This window comes from Mesoplodon mirus (genome assembly GCF_964341445.2).
Source record: "Mesoplodon mirus genome assembly, chromosome: 18".
NCBI lineage: Eukaryota > Metazoa > Chordata > Mammalia > Artiodactyla > Ziphiidae > Mesoplodon > Mesoplodon mirus.
In genome coordinates this window covers 14429711-14450411 of record NC_138994.1, presented here as the reverse complement: position 1 = coordinate 14450411, position 20701 = coordinate 14429711, and the positions used below count along the sequence as shown (strand labels likewise).

Below are 20701 nucleotides of genomic sequence, written 5' to 3'. Positions count from 1 at the left end.
AGGTACCCGGCTGGGAAGGCTGAGTCTCCTTCTGCATTTCCTTTTATGGTAATACTATGCACCTCATAGAAGGGGTAGCTTAGTGGAAGGTTCTGGAGTCTATAATGTGTGGTGTTTGATGAAGAAAGAAGGCAGCATATGAAGCTGTGCAGGCAGCCACTTGCTCTGGTGGACGATGCCTTCCCGGGATGCTTGAAAGTCAACTATCTGAGAGCTGAGTGATAGACACGGAGGGAGCTATGTTCTCAAAGAACTTAGATTACTGTAAAACCTCTAATTATGGTCTTGCCGGCAGCTCCAGCTCCAAGGCACCCTGGTGGGTGGGCGAGACTCTTCAGAGGTGCCCAGGGACCTGGGTGAGGCACAAACAGACCCTCCCCTCCCTATGCAGGGGCCCTAGCCCTTCCTTCCTACCCACTTACCACATCAAATATGTTCAAAAAATATACATATGTAGGGCTTCCCTGGTGGCGCAGTGGTTGAGAGTCCGCCTGCCGATGCAGGGGACACGGGTTCGTGCCCCGGTCCGGGAAGATCCCACATGCCACGGAGCGGCTGGGCCCGTGAGCCATGGCCGCTGAGCCTGCGCTTCCGGAGCCTGTGCTCCGCAACGGGAGAGGCCACAACAGCGAGAGGCCCGCGTACCGCAAAAAAATAAATAAATAAAAATAAAAAATATATATACATACGTATAGAAAAAAGACTGATGGACAGATAGCAAACTGCTAGCTGTTCTATTTCTGAGTGTGGGAGGATGGGTCAATTTTATTTTCTTCTCTAATCAGCCTGTTCCTCCCCACCAATATTCTTTGTGGAGTGTGTTTAGATATATTATACATATAGTATGTATTATTTGTATAACCAGGAAAGAATAACAGATATTATCCAAAAGGAATAAAATGCAGTCACCAAGCCGGTTGCTGCATGTCCCCTTGGTGGCCAGCTCCCACAGTGCTGGGTGTCCCAGGCTGGGAGGAGGGGACATAAATGTTTTGCCTTGAAACCAATGAAAGGAAACCACTCGGAAGGCTGGAGACAGGGTTTGGGACTTGGTAGAAACCCCAAGAGCAACCAAAGGACGTTTCCTGAATTAACCGGCCTATCCGGGTCTTTGGCAGCCCAAGCAGGAGGCGGGAGCCAGGGAGCCCTGTCCGAAGAGGAAGCAGCGGCTGGTGCGCATGTTTGCCCTCTGCCCATGGGAAAACAGCGATGGCAGCTCCTCTGAGGTATGCCAGTGCCTCTGCCACTGCTGGGGCCAGACCAGGTTCACCCTCGTCTATCGGGACAGAAGAGGGTCTGGCACATAGTAGATGCTACAGAAATGCTTATTAAGTGAACCGAGGGGCTACCCCTGGATCTACACATTTCACCTGCATCCTCCAATGCCACACTCTGCATCTTGCATGTTTACACCCCATCAGCATGTGACCCTCACTAGCCAGTAATGTGGCCTCTCTGGGGCTCAGTTGCTTTATATGTAAAGTGAGACAACGCTACCCATCGTATAGATTTAGCATAAGAACCAAGCAATATAAAATGTAGAAAGTAGGTAATAGAGTGCCCAGCACATAGTAGGTGCTCAATTAATGTGGCCTGGCTCTTTGTTCCTCCCTTCCTTCCCTCTTGCCTCCTCTGCCCTGTCAGTGGGAGGCTGTGGTTTATCATCATTATACTCTTTACACAGTATGGCAGCAGGAGAGGTGTCCCAGGGGTCCCTGTGAGAGCCCCATGGTGACTTCTGCCCCGTCCTCCTCCAGTCTCAGCTCTGGTCTGACCTGAGCGCCACGTCCAGCCGAGAGCTGGTGGATAGCTTCCACTCCAGCAGCCCTGTGCCTCCCAGCCAGCAGTCCCTGTACAAGCGGGCCACAGAGGACTTCTGGGAAGACCCCTCGTCTTTCAGGTAGAGAGGGGCTGGTAAAGGGATCGGATGACTCCAGCCCCCTGGCAGCTCACTGGGACATTGGCTTCCATCTTCTTCTTATGCTTTTCAGTGGCTGCCCCAAAACCCTGGAGGTGGACCAGGGAGGCTCCCTGGGTGCTAAGAAGGGTGATGCAGATTTGGATTATGAGATTGTAGACAGGGCAGGTGAGCATATCCCCCAACCTCTGCAGCCACCCCACCACCCCTGGGCTGGGCTGGCAGAGTCAGGCGGGGAAGTGAAGACAGGGATCTTCAGGGAGGCAGATGAGACACCCCAGTTTCTGTCCAGGGGATGGGCAGAGAGGAGCGAACTTGACTACTGCACTGCCCTGGGCCTCTGGGAAAATCCAGACTACCTGGCAGTTCAAACCAGTGTCCAGATGTGCCGTGCTTACTGGGCGTCCTTTGTTTTCACCTGGAGGCTAAGGGAGTTGCATTCACCTCCACATCCAGCTCGGCATAAATGTTCAGACAGCTCCAGGCACACACCTCGTCTCTCTGTCCCTCCCTGCTCCGACCCATGGACACTTGGGCCTCCCAGTGATATCAGAGGGCAACAGGCTTCCATCCTCTCTGTTCCTGGCCGAGGCACCTGCTAGGAACATTTCTACTGGGTGTTGGCACCTGAGACATTCCCATTTCTCCTGTGGCTTATTCCTCATATTTGTCACTTAACTGGTCCTCCCTCCTTCTCAAGGCACAGACCCCTCACGGGCAGCCTCCTTACTTTGCCACCACTGCACATCTGCCTCCAGCCTTGGGCCTTGCACACAGTAGGTGCTTAGCACCCTCTAGATTTCATCCTACAGCCACCAAGGGGCGCGCATACCCCACGCTGTTCTGCCTAGCGGCACCTTTAGGACAGACGGCCCCAGGCTTTCTGTGGGTCACATGACCAGAAACCTTGCCTTTTGCAAATTCATTGCCATTTTTATTTATAACGGTGATCAACTGAGAGGATCCACCCCAGGTATAACCAACCAGGATGTAAGAGCACGAACAGGAAGAGTCATTGCTCTTTTTTTTTTTCCTTTTGTCATTATTCTGCATAATGTCCTGGTTCATATAACTTTAGTGGAATTGACCTCAAATACATCAGGAGTGTATAATTTCACTTGGCTTTGAATGTAAGCACAAGTGGCTGTTTGCCTGTGAGCTGGGCACAGGCTGCCTGCAGCCGGCAACTCTTAGCTCTCTGTTGGCCCCTCTGGTTCTTGTGAGCGGCTCAGGAGGTGAGAAGGGCAGCCTCACCTGGGCTGGGGGCGGTGTGCCATCTGCCTCACAGGACACATATAAAATACAGGCCTTGGAGAGACTCTGGGGACATCTAGTCCTAGGAGATTGCCAACTCAGAGGCCTGCCATGGCCAGCTGGTCAGCAGCGTGGCCTGGGGAGACAGGAGGCAGCCGATGGCCAGTGCCGGCGATGGCTGCCACACAGAAATACACATCCAGGGTTATGCCAGATTTGATTTCTCAAGTGAAGCCAGAAATCCAGATTCTCTACCTTGTAAAATGCTAGCAACTCATTCAAAGATTGCAAAAGGACACAATGTAGGTTAAACTCTGGCAGATGCAGCTCTCCACCAGCTACTCCTATTTTCGGGGAGGTGAATCAAGGTTCTACGCATCAAGGGAGGGAGGGGCAAGAGAAGGTTCAGCCTCAGCAAAAGACAGAACAGGTAGGGGGGTGCCTGTGGTGGCGGCACTGAGGTTGCACGGGTGAGCCAAAGCTCCTTCAGAAGGGGGATGACCTTGAGGGGTAGGCTGGCTCGAGGCCTAAGCCCGCGGCTTCCTCCTAGACCTCCCTGAGTCCGAGAACATCCTGCAGCTGTCTTCTGGGGGCCTCCACCTCTCCGCCAGGTGAGCAGAGGGCGGGGGCCAGGGCCAGCAGGTGGCAGAGCAGAGTGAGGACTGTGTCCTCACTATCAGCCTTTCTGAGGCTGGGGAAGGAGAATACCAGAGTGATGGGACTAGAGGGGGCAGATGGGGAGACGGCCTGGCCCGACCTCTTGTTCTAGGATGCATGAGCTCTGGCCCCTCCCTTTCTGCAGCAGTGTCCCGCTGAGGCGGAGGCCAGCCCGCAAGATCCTGAGCCAGGTCACGGTGCTGGCCTTCCAGGGGGACGCGCTGCTGGAACAGATAAGCGTTATTGGCGGGAACCTCACGGGCATCTACATTCATCGGGTCACCCCGGGCTCCGCGGCAGACGAGATGGCCTTGTGCCCCGGCACCCAGATTGTGATGGTGAGTGTGGCACCAACCCCTCGAGCCCCCAGGATCCTCTCAGGGGTGGGGTCAGTGGGAGGGGCAGGTAACCCAGGAAGCCACAGATTCAACTTGACAAAGATGTATTATTGGATAGGCCCACGCTCCTTCTTGGGCTGATGTAAAGCAGAGTGTCACACATGTTTAGAGGAGAGTCCTGGTGATTCTCATCAAAACCCTGCACGCTTCTCCACCTTGACATCCTTGAACTCTGGAGGGTGAGCCTGTGAGCTGTTGTAGTCTGGACTATGCACCAGTTGAGAGGGCTTTGGGGATGCAGCAGTCTTTTTTTTTTTTTTCCCCAGTATTTTTTTTTATTAGTCTCTGTTTTACAACAAAGTGAATCAGTCATACATATGCATCTGTTCCCACATCCCCTCCCTCCTGCGGATGCAGCAGTCTTGACCCAGGGATCTGATAAAGGCTACATAAGATTCTGATGTGGGGCTTTTTTTTTTTTTTTTTTTACTGTAATGATCTTATCGTTACTTTGTGTGTATGTGTTAAAATACATATAATAAAATTCACCATTTTAACCATTGGGGGCATCTAAAAATTTTTTTTACTGCAAAATATTCATTAAACTGCAAAAAACATAAATGTACAACCAAATTATTATTAAGTGAACATATGGGCAGGGAGGTGACTTTGATGTAGCCTAAAAGCAGAATTATTAAACATCAGGCCCTTTAAGAATAGCAAGAAATTCTCGAAACAGGTGTCACCCATTCCTCCCAGGGTAGGGGGGTGTAGGGAGTGAAGGCAAGCGCTGAGAGGGAGAGGGAGGGGCTGAGGCCTCAGTCAGGACTCCCTCGGACCCCATGGCTTCTCTCTCGCTGTCTGTGTGCTGAGCTGAGTTCTCATGTGTCTCGAATGATCACACACAGAGCTCCTGACGTAAGCATCAGTCCACCCAATATGAAAGCCCTTCGTCACACTTCTAACAGTCCTCGTGAGATTCTCAGTTATCAGCTCATGTTGTGGTTAAAGCAACGGATCCCCTTTATGAGACAGTCCTGATATCCAAATGGGGCCAATTCAATCCTAATAGCGTTAAAAACATATCTCATTTTTTTTCTCATTATAAAAATATCTACTCTCCTAAACCAAAACAACACCGGGAATAAATTAATGGATGAGAGCCCTGTTGATTTCACAGCTGGGGAAGGAGTGGCGGGAGGGGTGCCCTGGCATCTGGTAGGTGGAGGCCAGAGATGCCACAAAACATCCTGCAGGGCCCAGGACAGCACCAAATGTCAATAGTCCCAAGCTGAGGACTCTGCTCCAGAATGCTCTAGAATGGAGCATGTTGGAGAGCAGACACTCAGTGCCCAGTGGCGATCTCAATACATGATCCGGGGCAGGAACGTGTGTAACCAGGAGGCGCTGCACCAAGATGTCCCAACACAGAGCTCTGATGGGTGTGGGTGGGTGTCTGGGAAGGAGTGGGTCTCCTGCAGGGCACACGCCTGCACTCAGATCACAGCTGCAGAACCCTGGTCAACAGAGGTGACGCGCATGATTTGCCCTCAGGTGGATTACAAGGCAACAGAGCCCTTGTCCAAGGCTGTCCTGGAGGGCATGACCCTGGATCGGGCCGTCAGACTTCTCCAGAGGGTGAACGGCTTCTGCTCTCTGTCTGTGAAGGTCAACATGGAGGGTACACACTCCCCTGTCCTGTCCTACCCCCCACCCAGAGGCCACCGGTGCCAGTGCTCCCAGCCCACTGCAGAGCCAGGCTGAGCCCCAGGTCTGCAGAGGCCCCCCAGGCAGAACTGTTCTCATGGGGAATCACAGCCCTAAACTTACCTGTCCTCATGTCCTCTTTGATCAGGTTATAAGAAGCTGGTCCAGGACCTAAAGGCCAAAGTGGCCACGTCAGGGGACTCCTTCTACATCCGGGTCAACCTTGCCCTGGAGAGGCGGGCAGAGGGAGAGCTGCAGGTGCACTGCAACGACATCCTCACGTCACAGACACCCTGTTCCAGGGCGGCAGCTGCTGGCACGCCCACCGTGTTGGCCCCTACAGCACCAAGGGCACCGAACAGGGCACCATCCCCAACTATGCACAGTGAGCAGCTGTTGTGGGCTCCCACACCCCAGAGAGGGCCCGGGGAGCTCCCCGGGGGGGGACATTGCCTGGCCTCACTTAGTGAGGAGGCCCCCTCCTGCCCAGGAGAAACAGCTTTCCTGAGGCTCCCTCTACTGCCCAGGGATACAGGGTGGGGCACCTCAAAGAAGTGGAACCCCCAATGTGCGACCCACCAGGTTCACTGCTTGGATGGGATTTCTCTGTGAAATGGGATGGACCTCAGTCCTAGAGCATTCTAGAGTATTTGGGACCAGTTCCTCATCCTCAGCACTATTGACATTTGGGGCTGGCTCACTGTTTGTCGTGGGGGACCCTCCTGGGCACTGTAGGATGTTGAGCAGCATCTTGGCCTCCACCCGCTGGATGCCAGTAGTGCCCCTGCCCCCCTAGCTGTGACAACCAAAAATCTCCAGACATTGCCAGTGCACCCTGAGGATAGGTGACTCATCCTGCTGGTATGTCCAGGACTGCCTTGGTTTTAGCACAGAAAGTCCCATGTCCTGGGGAACCCCTCAGTCCTGGGCCAAATGGGACAGCTGGTCACCCTCCCTGGGAGCAACAGCACCCCTGCTCAGAACCATGTTCTAGATCGACCATAGGGCACAAAGCATGGTGTCTCATCTGGCTCCTCTCAAGCGTTATGGCAAATTCTGTCACCTGGAGATCAGACTCAGCAGGTGCAGGGAGAGGCCTGAGACTCTGCATTTCCAACCCCCTCCCTGGGTGATGCCAGGTTGAAGTCCTCAGGCCACACTGGGAGTAGCGAGGTTCTGGAGCAGTGGCCTCGACCCTACTCACACTGTGTCGCCCGGATCCCGCCTCGGGACAATTCAATTAGCATCTCCAGGCTGAGGCTCTGCAGGTTTTTAAAACCCCAGGGGACTATCATAGCTGCTGGGGTGGAGAACTGCAGTGGGGGCAGTGAGGGTCTCCCAGAGCACTGGGCAGGGGGCCCACCTCTCCTGTCCAGCCCTCCCTGCAGCTGGGCCGAGGCCTTCCTCCTCTGTGCAGGGCTCAGCAGCTGCTCATCGCCCTCATCCAGGACATGGCTCATAAGAGCACCATGACCCGCAAGGTGAGGACCAGTCAGCGCAGGTCCTAGATGCAGGGTCCTGCTTGGGTGGGCCCTGCCTCTCTCCCCCAGCTCACATCATCTGGAGGGAGGGGCCCAGTCAACCCTTCCTTCCACCCAGAGGGTCCCAGCCCCACCTGGCATGGGCTGGAAGACAGGTGGGTACTGGCTGAGGGTCCCAGGTGGAGAGTGTAGGCTGCTAACCTGAGGGAGGTGATCCGGCGTGTCTCTCCCCCGGGCCCTCCAAACCTTCACCTGGGTCTGCATGCCACCCCTCCTGCAAGCTCCTCTACCGCGTGCAGATACGTCATGTATGCTCTCTCCGTCTTGCTCCCTCCATCACCCCATTTGCCTACCATCTGCCCCCCATCCTTATTCCCCACTGAGGCCAGGCACTGTTGGGTTCTCCCAACACAGAGCACTCAGCTGTCCCTGAGCAAGGCACTAGGGCAGCCCCCTGGATCATGGCAGGGCTAGGCTGGGGGCCCCTACTCTTCCCTCTTGCTTCCCACGGATGCCCTGCTCGGGAAGGGGGCTGGGGGGCTCAGCCTGAGGACCCTCTCCTGCCACCCTCTGTCACCTACCCCCTGGCATGGGGCCTGGGCCTGCTGGCTGTTCAGCAGGCACAGCCTGGGAGTCCAGGGACCACCCTGGATTTGCCGGCGGCAGTGGGGGGTGGTGCCAGCCCCCCAGCCCCATGGGATGTCCCCTTCTCCCTTGTCCAGCAGCCTTCTGGGGGAGCCCAGAAGCTGGTCCGCATCGTCAGTATGGACAGAACCAAGGCCAGCCCTCTGTGGTCATCCTTTGAAGGGGGCCAGTTGGACCCAAGCCAGGTAGAAGGTGAGGCGGGTGGAGCTGGTGGAGGGTCTTTGGAGGCTGCTGTGGTTGGTGAGCTGGGTCAGGGTGATGCCACTCATCTAGGCCAGAATCTGTCTTTAAGAACCATAACTGACGTCCACCTGCCCTTCTGGAGAGCAGCTGAGCTACACACCTTTAATGTCCTTTAACTGACACTCCTACTTCTGTAACCTGCCTCAATAAGACTGGCCGAAGCCACTGGTACAGTCATCTGGACAGCAGTCCTTTTAGAATATTAAAGTCTGAACACTCTCCAAATGCCCAACACTGCACAAACCAGTGGACCCTCAGACAACTGCTGAGTGATTGGTGTGGGCATGAGGCCGTGACAGAGGCCGGCACAGCACAGACCCCTGAGCCGGTAAAACTGTGCAATGAGATAAGCAGAAGTGAATTTAGAGAAAGGTAAATCGTTTTGAGTTTATTTTCTTCTTGAAAAGTGTTTTGAGTGCCTAATATAACCTAAATGACCAGGAGAGGAGATCAGGGACCCTGGAGGGAGGGAAGGACTGGGATCACGTGTCCCTTGAGGCTGAGGGAGAAGACACAGGAAGCTTCCAGATTGTTTGCAAGGATGAACATGGTTTCTCTATCCTCCCTGTGAGCCAAACAAGGAAAAGGTTTTAAACTGCAGCCTACGAAGCTGATCCTAGAGAAGCACAGGGAATCTAATCAACAGGTACAAAGGAATCAGCCAGGGCAGGTGTGGAGGGCATGGTGCATCGTGTGGGAGCCCAGCGTGCCCTGTGTTACTTACTGCAGGTGCCAGGGCTGCAGTGGCGAGCAAAACAGAAACAGGCCTTCCTGGGGGTGGGGGGCTGCTGCAGCCTGGCGCCCGGTCTGCTCACGGCTCCTTCCTTCCACAGACCCCTCCACCGTGTGCTTCTGGGCCGAAAGCTACTTCACCCTGGTGCCCTACACCCTGGTGCACAGCCACAGGCCCAGCCGGCCCCGGCCCGTGCTCTTCGTGCCCAGGGTGGTCGGGAAGATCCTAATGGAGAAGCTGTGCCTCCTCCAAGGGTTTAAGAAGTGCCCAGCAGGTACGCTGTCTCCTGGGAGTCCCACCTGACTGTCAGGTGGCAAGGATAAGTATTTGCTTTCAGGAGGGCAGCACAACCAGAGGAGTGTCCTGGGGCTGCTGAAACAAAGGACCACAAACCGGGGGGGGGGGCCTTAAAACAGCAGAGATGTGTACTCTCACAGTTCTGAAGGCCAGAAGTCTGAAGTCAAGATGTCTTTGCAGGCTGCACTTCCTCCAAAGGCTCTAGGGGGGAGTCCTTCCTGCCTTTTCCTGCTCTGGTGGCTGCTGGTGGCTTGTGACTACATTACTCCCATCTCTGCCTCCTTGTCTGTGTATCCCTCTGTCTTCACGTCACTTTCTTACAAGGAGCCAGTCATGGGATTTAGGGCCACCCTACTCAAGTGCGACCTCATCTTAACTAACCACATCTGCAAAGACCTTATTTCCAAATAAGGTCATGTTCTGAGGTTTCAGATGAACATGGATTTGGGGGGTATGTTATTCCTCCCAGTGCAGCTCTGCTGGCAGATAGGTTTGTACTTAACCGGAGTCATACAACCAAAGGGCTCCATCCATCTGCCCAAAGCCACTCAGTGTAGGGCCATGGAGATGCACTGGCCAGTGGGAATATTGGGTCCCAGTGGCCCTGCTCAGCAGGAAAGGTGGCTCAGCTGGTTGGAGAGTGGAGAGCAGGAGTTAGCTCCTTGGCTTTCTTCCATCCACCAATCACTGGTCGGTGGCTGCCTCAGAGAGTTAGGCTACAAGCTGAGAATAGGGCCCCGTCCTTCTCCCCTGGAGTTCACAGAGGGGACAGAGAGAAGCAAGTGTGGCCCACGCAGTTCCTCCAGTGAGCACCTGCTGTGTGCTAGGCTCTGTGCAGCGGGCTAGAGATAGCGTCCAAGAGGCCCTCAGGGTCTATTCTGCTCCTCTGGAGACAGACACCTAAAGACATGGCAGACTGACCCATCTTAGCTCCACAAGTGATTCAGAGAGGGATTCTTTGGAGGGGGTAGGAGTGGGGCTGCAGTCTGATGGCAAGATAGGACAGGAGTTTGCGAGCAGAACCAGGAAGTCCAGGCTGAGGGAGCAGAGTGTACAAAGGCACCGAGGCACAGACAGCACCATGGGGAGGCGGTGAATGCCCAGATGTGCCGTGTTATGTGGTAGGCAAGGGGACGTGATCAGGCCTGATCTTTGAATGCCCGTTTTCAAAGCAGAATAGAAGATGGACTGGAGAAGGGCTTGGCTAGGGGCTGGACCAGAGGTGGTACAGCAAAGCCACAGTAGGGAGAAGAGGGCAGCCCCAAGAGCTGTCTGCCAGCTGTCTGCAGGATCTGGTGATGCTTTGGAGGGTGGAGGCTAGCAGGAGGGCACGTGCAGTTCTCACTTGGGAGACTGGGTGCTATTCAGGAAGAAGGGAAAAGTCAGGGTGTGTTTTAACATGTTTATACAGGGCAGAATTTCTCAGCCTCGGCACGACATTTAGGGCTGGATCATCCTCTGTTGTGGGATGTCCTGTGCATCACAGATAAGCAACATACCTGGGCCTCAACCCATTAGATGCCAGGAGCATACCCCTTTCCCAGAAGTTGTGACAGTCAGAAATGTCTCCAGACATTGCCAAGTGTAACTTGGGGGTAAAATTGCTCCTGGTTGAGAACCACTGATTTAAGGGATTGAAGGGATTTCTGGGTGTTAAGAAGTTGCATATGTAAATTCGGAGCTTGGGAAGTGATGGGAGAAGGGTTTATCTACATTTGTCCATCTTTCCTTCTTTCCCTCCATTCTTCCCTCCACCCAACCTTCCATCCATCCACCCACATCCTGGCACTGGCTAGGCACCTGCTGTGTCCAATGGTTTAGGGTGAATGTGCAGGGCATGGACTCTTCCAAGCAGGAAGAGCATGGTCAGGTTTATAAAGTTTATAAAGAGAACACCCTAGAGGAGGACACCACAGAGCTGGTGGGGGTCTGTGGGGGCAGACCCATGGGTGTTCAGCATGGGGTCCTGGGGGAGCAGCTGGGTGGGTGACATCCCCATCAACTGTCACCTTCAGCATACTTGAGCCAGGAGGAGTATGATGCCTCCAGCCAGAGAGGGGACATCATCCAGGAGAGGGAGGCGTCTGGTGGTCGCTACTGTGTCACCTGCAGAGCAGTCGAGTCCCTCATGGGAAAGGTAAGGGGTGGGGTGGGGGCTGTGAGGAACTCCATCTCCAGAGGACGGCAGTGGGAGAAGGAAGGGCCAACCTCCAGGGCCCCCTGGACACCCCAGGTTGGTGCTCATCTTGTCTCTGGCTCCATCATGGAAAGACCAAACCCCGTTTCTGCCATTTGGTGTCCACGTGACCTCGGGCGGGACTTTTAAGTTCCCTGAGCCTGTTTCCTCAACACAGGAGATATTTAATAAACATTTGCTAAATTAGTAAAGTGGAGATAACACTCCATGTTTTAAGGCTCAAATATATGAAAAGCTCACTGTGAACTATAAAGTTTTGTGTTGATACAGAGCAGTCAGAACAGCTGTGAGCCAGAGGCACAATGGCCCCCCATCCTTCACAACCCCAAAGAGGTTGATGGGGCCATCCAACTCCTAGGATTTGAGCTCTACGCAGTCTCCCTCAATCCCAATGACCTATGATTTCCCAGGCAAAAAATCAAACGGATGGAAACTTTTAAAAACTGTACAGCCAGCACCCTTGTATACAAAAGGGCATTCCCGAATTCTTCTCCCCACCTCCTTTACAAACTTCAATCTTGCCTGTACCCTTCTCACCCTTCTCTCACTTCTCTCAGCATCACTCCTGGGTGTGGGCTCCGCTCATTTCCTCTAAGGCTGAGGCTCACTTCCCTCCCCTCTCCCCCCAGAATACCCACGCCCTCCTGGACGTCCAGCTGGACAGTGTCCGCGTCCTGCATAAGATGGAGATATTCCCCATCATTATCCACATCTCCATCAATGAGAAGGTGGCAAAGAAATTCAAGTAGGTGCACCCCTGGGGGCTGGTGGTGAGGTTTGAATGGGCACCAGAACTCCCCATAAGGCCCACGGTGACCACATCCAGAGCCCGTGATGGGGTTTCCAGGATCTCACCTCGTGCCAGCCTTGGAAGTGTCACAGGGCAGTTCCCCTAAAACATCCAGGACAGAGGTCCTGCAGCCCACCCCCGGGGAGCAACCCAGAGGACAGTAAGGTGAGACCCTAGAACCTGAATGACCTCGGCTGAGGCCACATGTTTCCTGGGGTAGAGTTAACAGTTCATCTGTGTTAGGCAAGGACAGAGACTGAAAAACACTATTTGGTCCATGGGTGGGACAAGCCCAGATATCCTGCTGCCCCCTTTATGAGAACCGAAGTTATAAACTAGATCCGCCACCCCCAACCCCGCCCCCACCCCCGTTAGTGCAACATCATCTAGGGCCCCAGTCACACCTTCTTCACAAGGCACTGGGTCCCCTCAAAGCAGGCCATCTGTGTCTAGGGGCATCTGTTGCATCATCGGTCCATCCAGGTCCCTAGAATTCCAAGCCGGCGGCTGATTTCTGGGGCTCCGTGCTGGGAGGCTGGTGCAAGGCTCTGCCTGAGCCACCCTCCCATCTCTGGCTCTGGCAGGAAGGCTCTGCAGCAGCTCGGCACTGCAGAGGACCAGCTCCTGGAGGCTGCCAGGCAAGAGGAGGGTGAGCTGGATGAAGTGCCCTGTCTGTACAGCAGCCTGGCCCCTGACAGCTGGAGTGACCTGCATGCCCTGCTCGGCTGTGTCCGCCTGGCCATTGCAGATGAGCAGAAGAAGGTTGTGTGGACAGAGTAGAGGCCTTGCTGATGGCCCCTGTGTCATAAACAAATTCAGAAAATGAACGTGGTATATTTTACTAAAATAAAAAGCTTTTACAACGCTCTGGCTTGTGGCTTCCCCACTGTGTCCTCCAGGATGGAGTTGATGGGGGTGGGAAGGGTGATGGGAGCCCATCCACTTGAAGGAGAATGCCCCCTTTCTGGGTTTTCCAGGCAGGCGGAGGCAGGGCAGGTCTGGAGCATACCATGAGTACGGTCTGTGCTACAGACTTGTGTTCACCCAAACAGAATTCACCCAACCAGAGGATGGGGCAGTTTCAGGCCTTGAGCAGAGACATCTTCATCCTTGGACACTCTCAAAAAGAAGGGCAAGCTCTGCTCGTACAGACCCCAGGATGAAACTCGTCACTTAGGGAGCCTGCCCAGAATCAGTGGTATGGAAACCCAGCCCGGGGCTCGGGAGCCTGACTGTGAACAAAGTGAAGGAAGAAGACAAGCCCAAGTTTCCTTCAAAGGCTCCCTCCAGACCAGGACTGACAAACAGACGCTGTCCCCACATTGAGTGCAGTTTGCACTCACCCACTACCCTCGTGGCACACAGAAGCCCATCTCCTCTCAGGTGAAGGGCACAAGAACGTCTGTGGGTTCCAGAGAACCAAGAGGGACTGAAGCCCCACGTCCCAGACCCTTCTTCCTGCTGTTCCCCAGACCACCTTCACCTTGTCACAGGTTGGGGACTCTGCACCATCCTGGGTACCCCCCAGGGAATTCCTGTGCCAGGACACAGCTCAGACACAGGACAGCGGTCCCCCACTGTGGAGGTGGGGAGGGCCTCACAGTTCATTGTGGAGTGGCCGGCACTGGGGAGAGAGCTTCTCCTCCAACACCCCATTGGGAGCACATACCCAGGGGTCGTGGGTCTCCCACTGCCACTTGACCAGTTGGGTCTGAAGCAGTTCCAGAACCTGGGCATAGCGGGGGTCAGTGGCCAGGTTCTGGGTCTCGTGGGGGTCCTGGCTCCTGTCAAAGAGCTCCCAGCGTTCCCGGTAGTAGTAGTGATGCAGGTCCTTGTACCAGCCTGTGGGCCGGCCGGCTGTGGTGCGATTCAGGAGGTCCTGGAAGGTTGGCGAGATGTAGAAGTCCTGGTCAATGGGAAAGGGCATCTTGAAGTGGAGATTGTGCACAAGGTGGAAGTTCTGGTGGTGCACGGAGCGCATGGGGTAGGACATGGTGACCTCATGGTGGCTCTGGCTGCCAAAAACCGTGGTCCAAAGAGGCTCCGCCTCCAGCGCCGGGAGGAGGGACCGCCCAGTGAGCTGGACAGTCTTTGAGCCAAAGATGGCATAGCTGGGGTAGGGGATAGAGAACCAATCCAAGATGGTGGGCGTGAGATCTGGAAAGGAGATGACATCTCAGCAGGGCGGGCCCTCCAGGGCACCAGGCCCACCCCTGTGGAAGGGCTGAATCCAGGCCACTCTGGAAGCTGGGGGGCCACCTTGCACATCAAATCACCAACAGGGAAAAGCTGCTACAGGCCAACCCGTCACTGCTGCGTCACCCTCTGGGCCGTCATGCTTTCAATGCCATGACAAGAGCCCCCAAGTTGGTGATACCCAGGATCCTTCTAAAATCCTTCAGACCAGCGAGGAAGCCCCTACACAGGGGCCTATTCCTGTTCTGTGCTGTGGCCAAAACACTTCCTGACCTTGGGGCCAAAGGGAGATGTGAGCCCTGAGCCACAGGGGCCCAAGCATGCTGCTGCCCTGACCCCTCAAAGTGGGGTCGAGGAGCATCAGTATCACCTGGGAACTTGTCAGAAATGCAAATTTGGGGGCATCACCCCAGACCTACTGAATCAGACACTCTGGGGTGGGATATTTGGATACTAGCAAGTGCTCCAGGCGATTGAGGCTCACCAGTGGGCCAGTGGAAAAATGACTGGCTTGAAGGCAGTGAGACCCAAACTAGAATCCAAGCTTGGTGCTTACAAGCTGTGTGACCTTGGGCTCCTAACTTCATGTCTCTGAGCCTCATTTCTGCATCTGTAGAATGGGGCTGACCATCCCTTCCTCACTGAGGTGATGTGGCAACCGCATAAGGTAGTGGATGAGGAGCTACGTCTGGTCGTGGTGGTCCCACTAAATGTCCTCTTCCTCCCCCACTCCCCCTCCTCGACCCCTGCTGCATGGAATGCAGAGTCATACCTAGGAGGCTCACGTAGGCCTCGCTGACCTGGCCCCAGCGTTTTGGGTGCTCTGGGGATGACACCAGCATGGGCTCAGCAGTGCCCGGCCAGTAGAGGTTGGTCCTGCCGCTGGGGAAGGGGATACCATTGTCGGATGTGAAGATCACCAGGGTGTCATTCAGGACACCCACCCCACGCAGCTCCTGGAGCACGAGTCCGATCCCTGCAGGGTGTGGAGGAGATAGCAGAGCTCAGCCGCAGGCAGATGTACAGTTGTGGGAATGCATGTGCACTAAAGCATTTCTTCATCCGGCTGCTGAACCCTGCACCGTCATTTCTTTCAATCACCCTGGCCCTCCTTGCCACCAGCCAGGCCTCCCGCCCAGCACTCTGCCCAGGGCCCTGTCCTGCAGCAGGACTTGCATGGCCTCCACCTGAGTGCACCCCTCCAGGGACACTGGCCAACCTTGGCAGTTCTGTGTCACCCCTATGCAGCTGCTACCTGCCATGCAGTGGTTTCTGTGTTTCCTGGAATCTCCCCGTGGAGGTAATAAGGATGGTCTTGGGTGGGGCCAGGAGATAAGATTCTCTCTACACCCACCCCCTTCCCAAGTCCCCATGAACTAATGGTACCAACAGGGAAACGATAAAGGCACCAACCTCCCAGACTGGGTTGAATGGTGGTTCCCCTAAAAGATATGTCCACACAGAACCTGTCAATGTAACCTTATTTGGAAAGAGGGTCTTTGCAGATACAATTAAGTCAAGGATCTTGAGATGAGATCATCCTGACATACCTAGGTGGTCCTTAAATCGAATGACAAAACGAAGAGGAGGGCCACAGACTAAAGAGAAAACACAGGGAAGGAGCTCATGTGACAACAGAGGCAGAGACTGGAGTAATGCTGCAAAGCCAAGGAACACTTGCAGCCACCATTAGCTGGAAGAGGCAGGAATGACTCTCCCCCAGAGGGGACATGGCCCTGCGGCACTGTGATTCCTGGCTCTGGCCCAAGATGGGGGCCCAAGCTGTGCCCTATGCCACCACCTGGGCTCCTTGAACCCACCTTGGTCCATGCGGCTGATGGTGGTGTACTGAGCAGCCAAGTCAGCTCGGGCAGCCGGTGTGTCAGGGACGAAGTAAGGCACCTGGGATGGGGCAGGTGGGTGGAAAGTCAAGGTTAGAACAGATAGGTTGGGTGGAGGGGGCAAAGTGGCCAGCCCTTGAATTAGGGTGGGAGATACAGGTGCCAGCCTTCCTCCCAGGGCCCCAAATCATCTCTCTTCCTGAATGGATTATCCCAGAACACCCACGCTTTTGGGTACCATCATTCCATGTCTTTATGCTTCTCTCTGCCACCCCATGGATGGGGACCTGGCTCCAGTGAGTCAGAGGGTTTCTTCTTACACATCTGGGGCCAGGGCTGCCAACCCACAAACAGGGCACAGGTCCCCATATTTACAAGGTGGAGGAAGAAGGGTAGTTCTCGGAAACATGGTGAGGGGTCCTCCTACCTGCACATCCTTTGGGTTGTAGGTTTGCGGGGTCCAGTCTGGGATCTGCCCCATGCCACGCTCTCCATTGCCAAACTTCTCGCAGAAGGCCCCGTACTGTGGCTGGGAGTGCCCACAGCGGTGGGGGTCGTGGAAGGCGACATAGAGGAAGAAAGGTCTGCAGATGGAAGGACGGGCTTGAGCGTTGAGGTCAAAGTCAGATGGCTGACCCACCACCTGGCTTCTACCCTGGGGAGCTTCATCCTTTGCTCAGTTTTGCCTACTCCCCTACAACTGAGAGCCTCCCCGTGATCCACACTGCCTCAGTTTCCCCATGTCCCCTCTTCTTCTGACCAGATCAACTTGAGCATCTGGAACGTTCTCCTCCACCCACACCCCAGCTGTCAGGGGACTCCAAGAATCCCAACCAAAGACTCTGGGATCTGCATCCAGTATTAACTGTCCAGAGGTCTGGCTGTGTGAGGGCAGTAAGGGGGAGGGACCCTCCTCACACCTGTTGTCCCGAGTCTGCAGGAATTTCCGGACCAGCAGTTTAATTCTAGTGATGTTCCGCCCCACCTGGAGGACAGAGCCATTCTCCTCCGTGTACGCAAAATCAAACGGGTACACCGTCTCTGGCCCCACGTGCTTCTTCCCAATGATGCCTGGAGTCGGGGAGAGAAGACTGTCCAGAGCCCCTTTGGTCTCCCACTCCCCTCTGCCCCCTTCTCCGCTCTCCAGACCCTGTGTCTTGCTGTGGCCTCCAGGAGGGCAGCTGGGCCCTTGTTCTCGTGTGCCCATGGCCCAGCAAGGAGGCCCAGATTCCTTGGGGTCAAGTGCTCAGAGCAGGCAACACAGGGCCCATGGTGGCTCAGGACAAGGCCTTGCCCCTCTGGGGCAGGGAGGTAAGTTGCTGTCCTGCCCCTGTGGCTACACGAAGCCCCTCACCTGTGCGAACACCAGCTCGGCCCAACAGCAAAGGCAGGCTCTGCACTCGGTCGAAGGAGTTGAAGTGGTGGACATCCTGGTGCAGGCCATACATTCCATTCTGATGCTGCCAGCAGAGATGCTGTGAGGCCGGGCGCCTCCTGGCAGCCAGGGTCCTGTCCCCCATCCCCCACCCCACTCCCAACGCTTCTGCTCTCCCAGGCTCACCAGCCTGGCCCCTTGTAGGCCCCTGATTTAGAGTCCTCAGAGAGGTTTTCTCCATCTCTCACTCCCTGCCTAACAGGCCCACAGGTCCCTACCATGGGACGACAGCAGGAAATACAATAGACTGGGAGAATGTATACTAAAATTAGGGGTGGCTTTTATTTTCTTCTTTTTGTGTATCTGTACTTCCCAATTTTTCTATCAAGAGCACACATCGTAGAGTGAAAACCACACCAACAGGCCTCTTTTTATTAGCTGACTTTTTTAGAGTGTAAAAAAAATTGTTGTACGTGTTGCAAACTCAAACAGGCTAGAGAGATGTAAGAAGGAAAAACTCTGTCCTTATTCCTGTGGCTCACTGCCCAGAGGTGAGCGTAGCCTACAGCTGTCTGATTAACCTTTCAGGAAGCTTCTGTGTACAGGCCACAGTCTCCTCTTTATGTAGGCCTCCTACTCACAGCCTCAGGCTCTCAGAAAGGGACGTACAGAGCATCCCCCCCCATAAAATAACGCTGTGAGATAATGTATCAGGAGTAAGTGCCCATGAACACCCAGGTTCACAGCAGCATTATTCCAACAATCAAACGTGGAAGAAACCCAAGTGTCCACCAATAGAGAAATAGATAAACAAAATACGCTCTATCCACACAATGGAACATTATTCAGTCTTGAAAAGTAGTGAGGTACTGACGTGCTTGGGTGAAGCTTGGGGACATTATGCTCAGTGAAATCAGCCAGCCACAAAAAAGCAAATACTATATGATTCCACTTATGTGATGTGCCCAGAGTAACCAAATTCACGGAGACAGAAAGTTGAATGGTGGTTGCCAGCCAGGGGCTGGCGGAGCAGCGGGAATAAGGAGTTAGTGTTTAATGGGGACAGAGTTTCAGTTTGGGGTGATAAAAAAGTCCTGGAGATGGATGGTGGCGATGGTTGCACAACAATGCGAATGTACTTAATACCACTGAACTGCAGCCTTAAAATAGTTAAAATGGTAACTTTTTCATTACATATACTTTAGCACAGTAGAGTAAGTGCCTTAAATGGCAGCTTTTATTGTCACAAAAGCTCCTGGGACAATATCATGAAAAGAGTTAATACTGGGCTGGGCAAGTACCTGCCAGGCACCTTGCTGTGAGCTTTACATATAGAGAGTTAGCTTAGCCAATCCTATAGTAATCCCAGGAGTGAGGTATTACTATCACCCCATCTTACAGGTGAGGAAATTGAGGCACACAGAGATATGTGATTTGCTCACAGTCACACAGTGGTGGAGCAGGGCTGCACTTGGACCATTTGGCTGGGGGTGGGGGAGGGAAGGTGGGCACATCCCCAGGGAGACCGGGGAGGGGTTCCCAGCAGCAGAGGCCTTGAGAGCTCTCCCTCCTCCTGAACCCCTGCTGCCCTCACCTGGGGCAGGCCAGTGAGGAGGCTGGCCCGGCTGGGAGAGCAGCTGCTCACGGAGGCGAAGGCATTGCGGAAGACAAGGCTCCGGCGGGCCAAGGCATCCAGGTGAGGGGTGGTGATGGCGTTGTTGTTGTAGGCACCACTCTCAAAGCCTCCGTCATCCGCTGAGGAAGGAGGGAGACACAGAGGACCTGATGGGCTGGGCTCAGAAAGAGTGAGAGAGACCCGGGTCCTGCTGCAGTGGCCTGGCAGTGATGCCCAGGCGGGTATGCTGCCTCTGTAGACTTGATATCAGGCAGGTGTGATTCCCAAGTGGGAACGACCCAAGTGGGCATGATATTCAGCAGGCTTGTTACTTGAATGGGAATGCCACCAGGCATGTATGAAAACTGGGTGAACATGTTAGTAGGCAGGCATAAAACTCAGGGGAGCATGAGGTCCAAGCAGGCATGATTCGGCAGTCCTGAGCTCTGCAGACATGCCTGAGGATGTGGATCCACGTGCTGGTTCTCTGCCAATGCCCCTGAGATATGGGGAGTTGAAGGGAACCGCTCTGTAGAGTGCTGTTTAAGTTACAATTAGCTGAAGGACCTGCCCCAGACCACAAAGTTAATCAGAAACAGTGACCCTGGCAGAGAGCCAGACCTCAAAAGAGGAAAGAATCAGGTTGCCTTGTGATAGCTGGGCTCTGGTTACCCAAGCAGGAAGTCTCGTGAACAACAGGGCGCTAGAGGAACTTGGGGTTTCACGGAGTGGGGGAGGGCCGGGGGAGAAGGCGGGTGGGTGAGTGGGGGCTGCTCCCTTCAGCCAGGAGAAAGAGAGTTGAGCCACAGTGCTCTGGGGTCTGAAAAGGGAAGGGGAACGGGGTTATCACTGCTGGGGAGAAGATGAAAGATCTAGGGCACCCTGCTGGTCTCTGAGGACTTGGGCACCAGCCCCTCTTCTGGCATCCCCTCTGCGATCTGTGGAAAGCCGCCCAGCCTCCCGAGGTGGGTGAGGACCGCAGGCTTAGCCCTGGCTGTTCTGGTCACGGTTCGGGCTACAGGGTCAGAACCGGGGGCAGGAATGGGGTGTGAATGCTGGGGCTGACCCCTCCAGACCCTGCAGTGGGCAGGGCCGCCTCTGCTTGCCTCTTCAAGGAGCCGACCACGAAGAGTCTGGGGTCAGCAAAAAGAGGAGTCGGGGAATGAACGGCAATGGGGTCTGCAGGGCACGGAGGGTTAGCGCTGGCCTCTTCCGGGGTCGACAACAGGCGGCCGTGGAGGGCGGTGCCCGGGGTGCCGGCGGGTCGGAACTTACCGAGGATCAGCAGCACGTTTCGGGGGCGCGCCCGGTGCACACAACAGAGACCCACTACGAAGAGAAACACCCAGCAGGCCGGCCCGGAGCAGCGCATAGCGGCGGTTCCAGCCGGGCGCCGCCCCGCGGTCACGTGAGC

General features: G+C 54.9%; 2 protein-coding genes across 2 annotated transcripts in view; one reads left to right on the top strand and one right to left on the bottom strand.

Moving 5' to 3' along the window:
* Positions 1-13083, top strand: part of CARD14 (caspase recruitment domain family member 14) — a gene marked incomplete at its 5' end in the record, with an annotated part of 21984 nt that extends 8901 nt beyond the window's left edge. Inside the window, 14 exon segments of the mRNA XM_082604498.1 lie at positions 1119-1226; positions 1758-1900; positions 1992-2086; positions 3723-3783; positions 3975-4167; positions 5722-5848; positions 6023-6148; positions 6151-6259; positions 7292-7355; positions 8078-8192; positions 9077-9250; positions 11289-11410; positions 12100-12215; positions 12845-13083. Of these exon segments, the coding sequence (XP_082460624.1) occupies positions 1119-1226; positions 1758-1900; positions 1992-2086; positions 3723-3783; positions 3975-4167; positions 5722-5848; positions 6023-6148; positions 6151-6259; positions 7292-7355; positions 8078-8192; positions 9077-9250; positions 11289-11410; positions 12100-12215; positions 12845-13040 (1749 nt within the window). The 3' untranslated portion in view covers positions 13041-13083.
* On the bottom strand, positions 13084-20701 carry SGSH (N-sulfoglucosamine sulfohydrolase). The gene is made up of 8 exons (XM_082604500.1): positions 20563-20701; positions 19267-19427; positions 17652-17757; positions 17218-17368; positions 16725-16881; positions 16277-16358; positions 15229-15432; positions 13084-14417 (listed from the first exon to the last, which is right to left on the bottom strand). The coding sequence occupies exons 1-8, from the start codon at positions 20657-20659 to the stop codon at positions 13858-13860; spliced, it is 1518 nt and encodes a 505-aa protein (XP_082460626.1). The 5' UTR covers positions 20660-20701; the 3' UTR covers positions 13084-13857.

Coding starts and splice junctions, on each gene's coding strand:
- SGSH (XM_082604500.1), bottom strand. CDS start 20,659: ATGCGCTGCTCCGGGCCGGCCTGCTGGGTGTTTCTCTTCGTAGTGGGT. Junction 16,882..17,217: donor CTGCAGACTCGGGACAACAG/GTGTGAGGAGGG, acceptor TTCCATCTGCAG/ACCTTTCTTCCTCTATGTCG. Junction 14,418..15,228: donor GGCCTACGTGAGCCTCCTAG/GTATGACTCTGC, acceptor TCTCCTTTCCAG/ATCTCACGCCCACCATCTTG.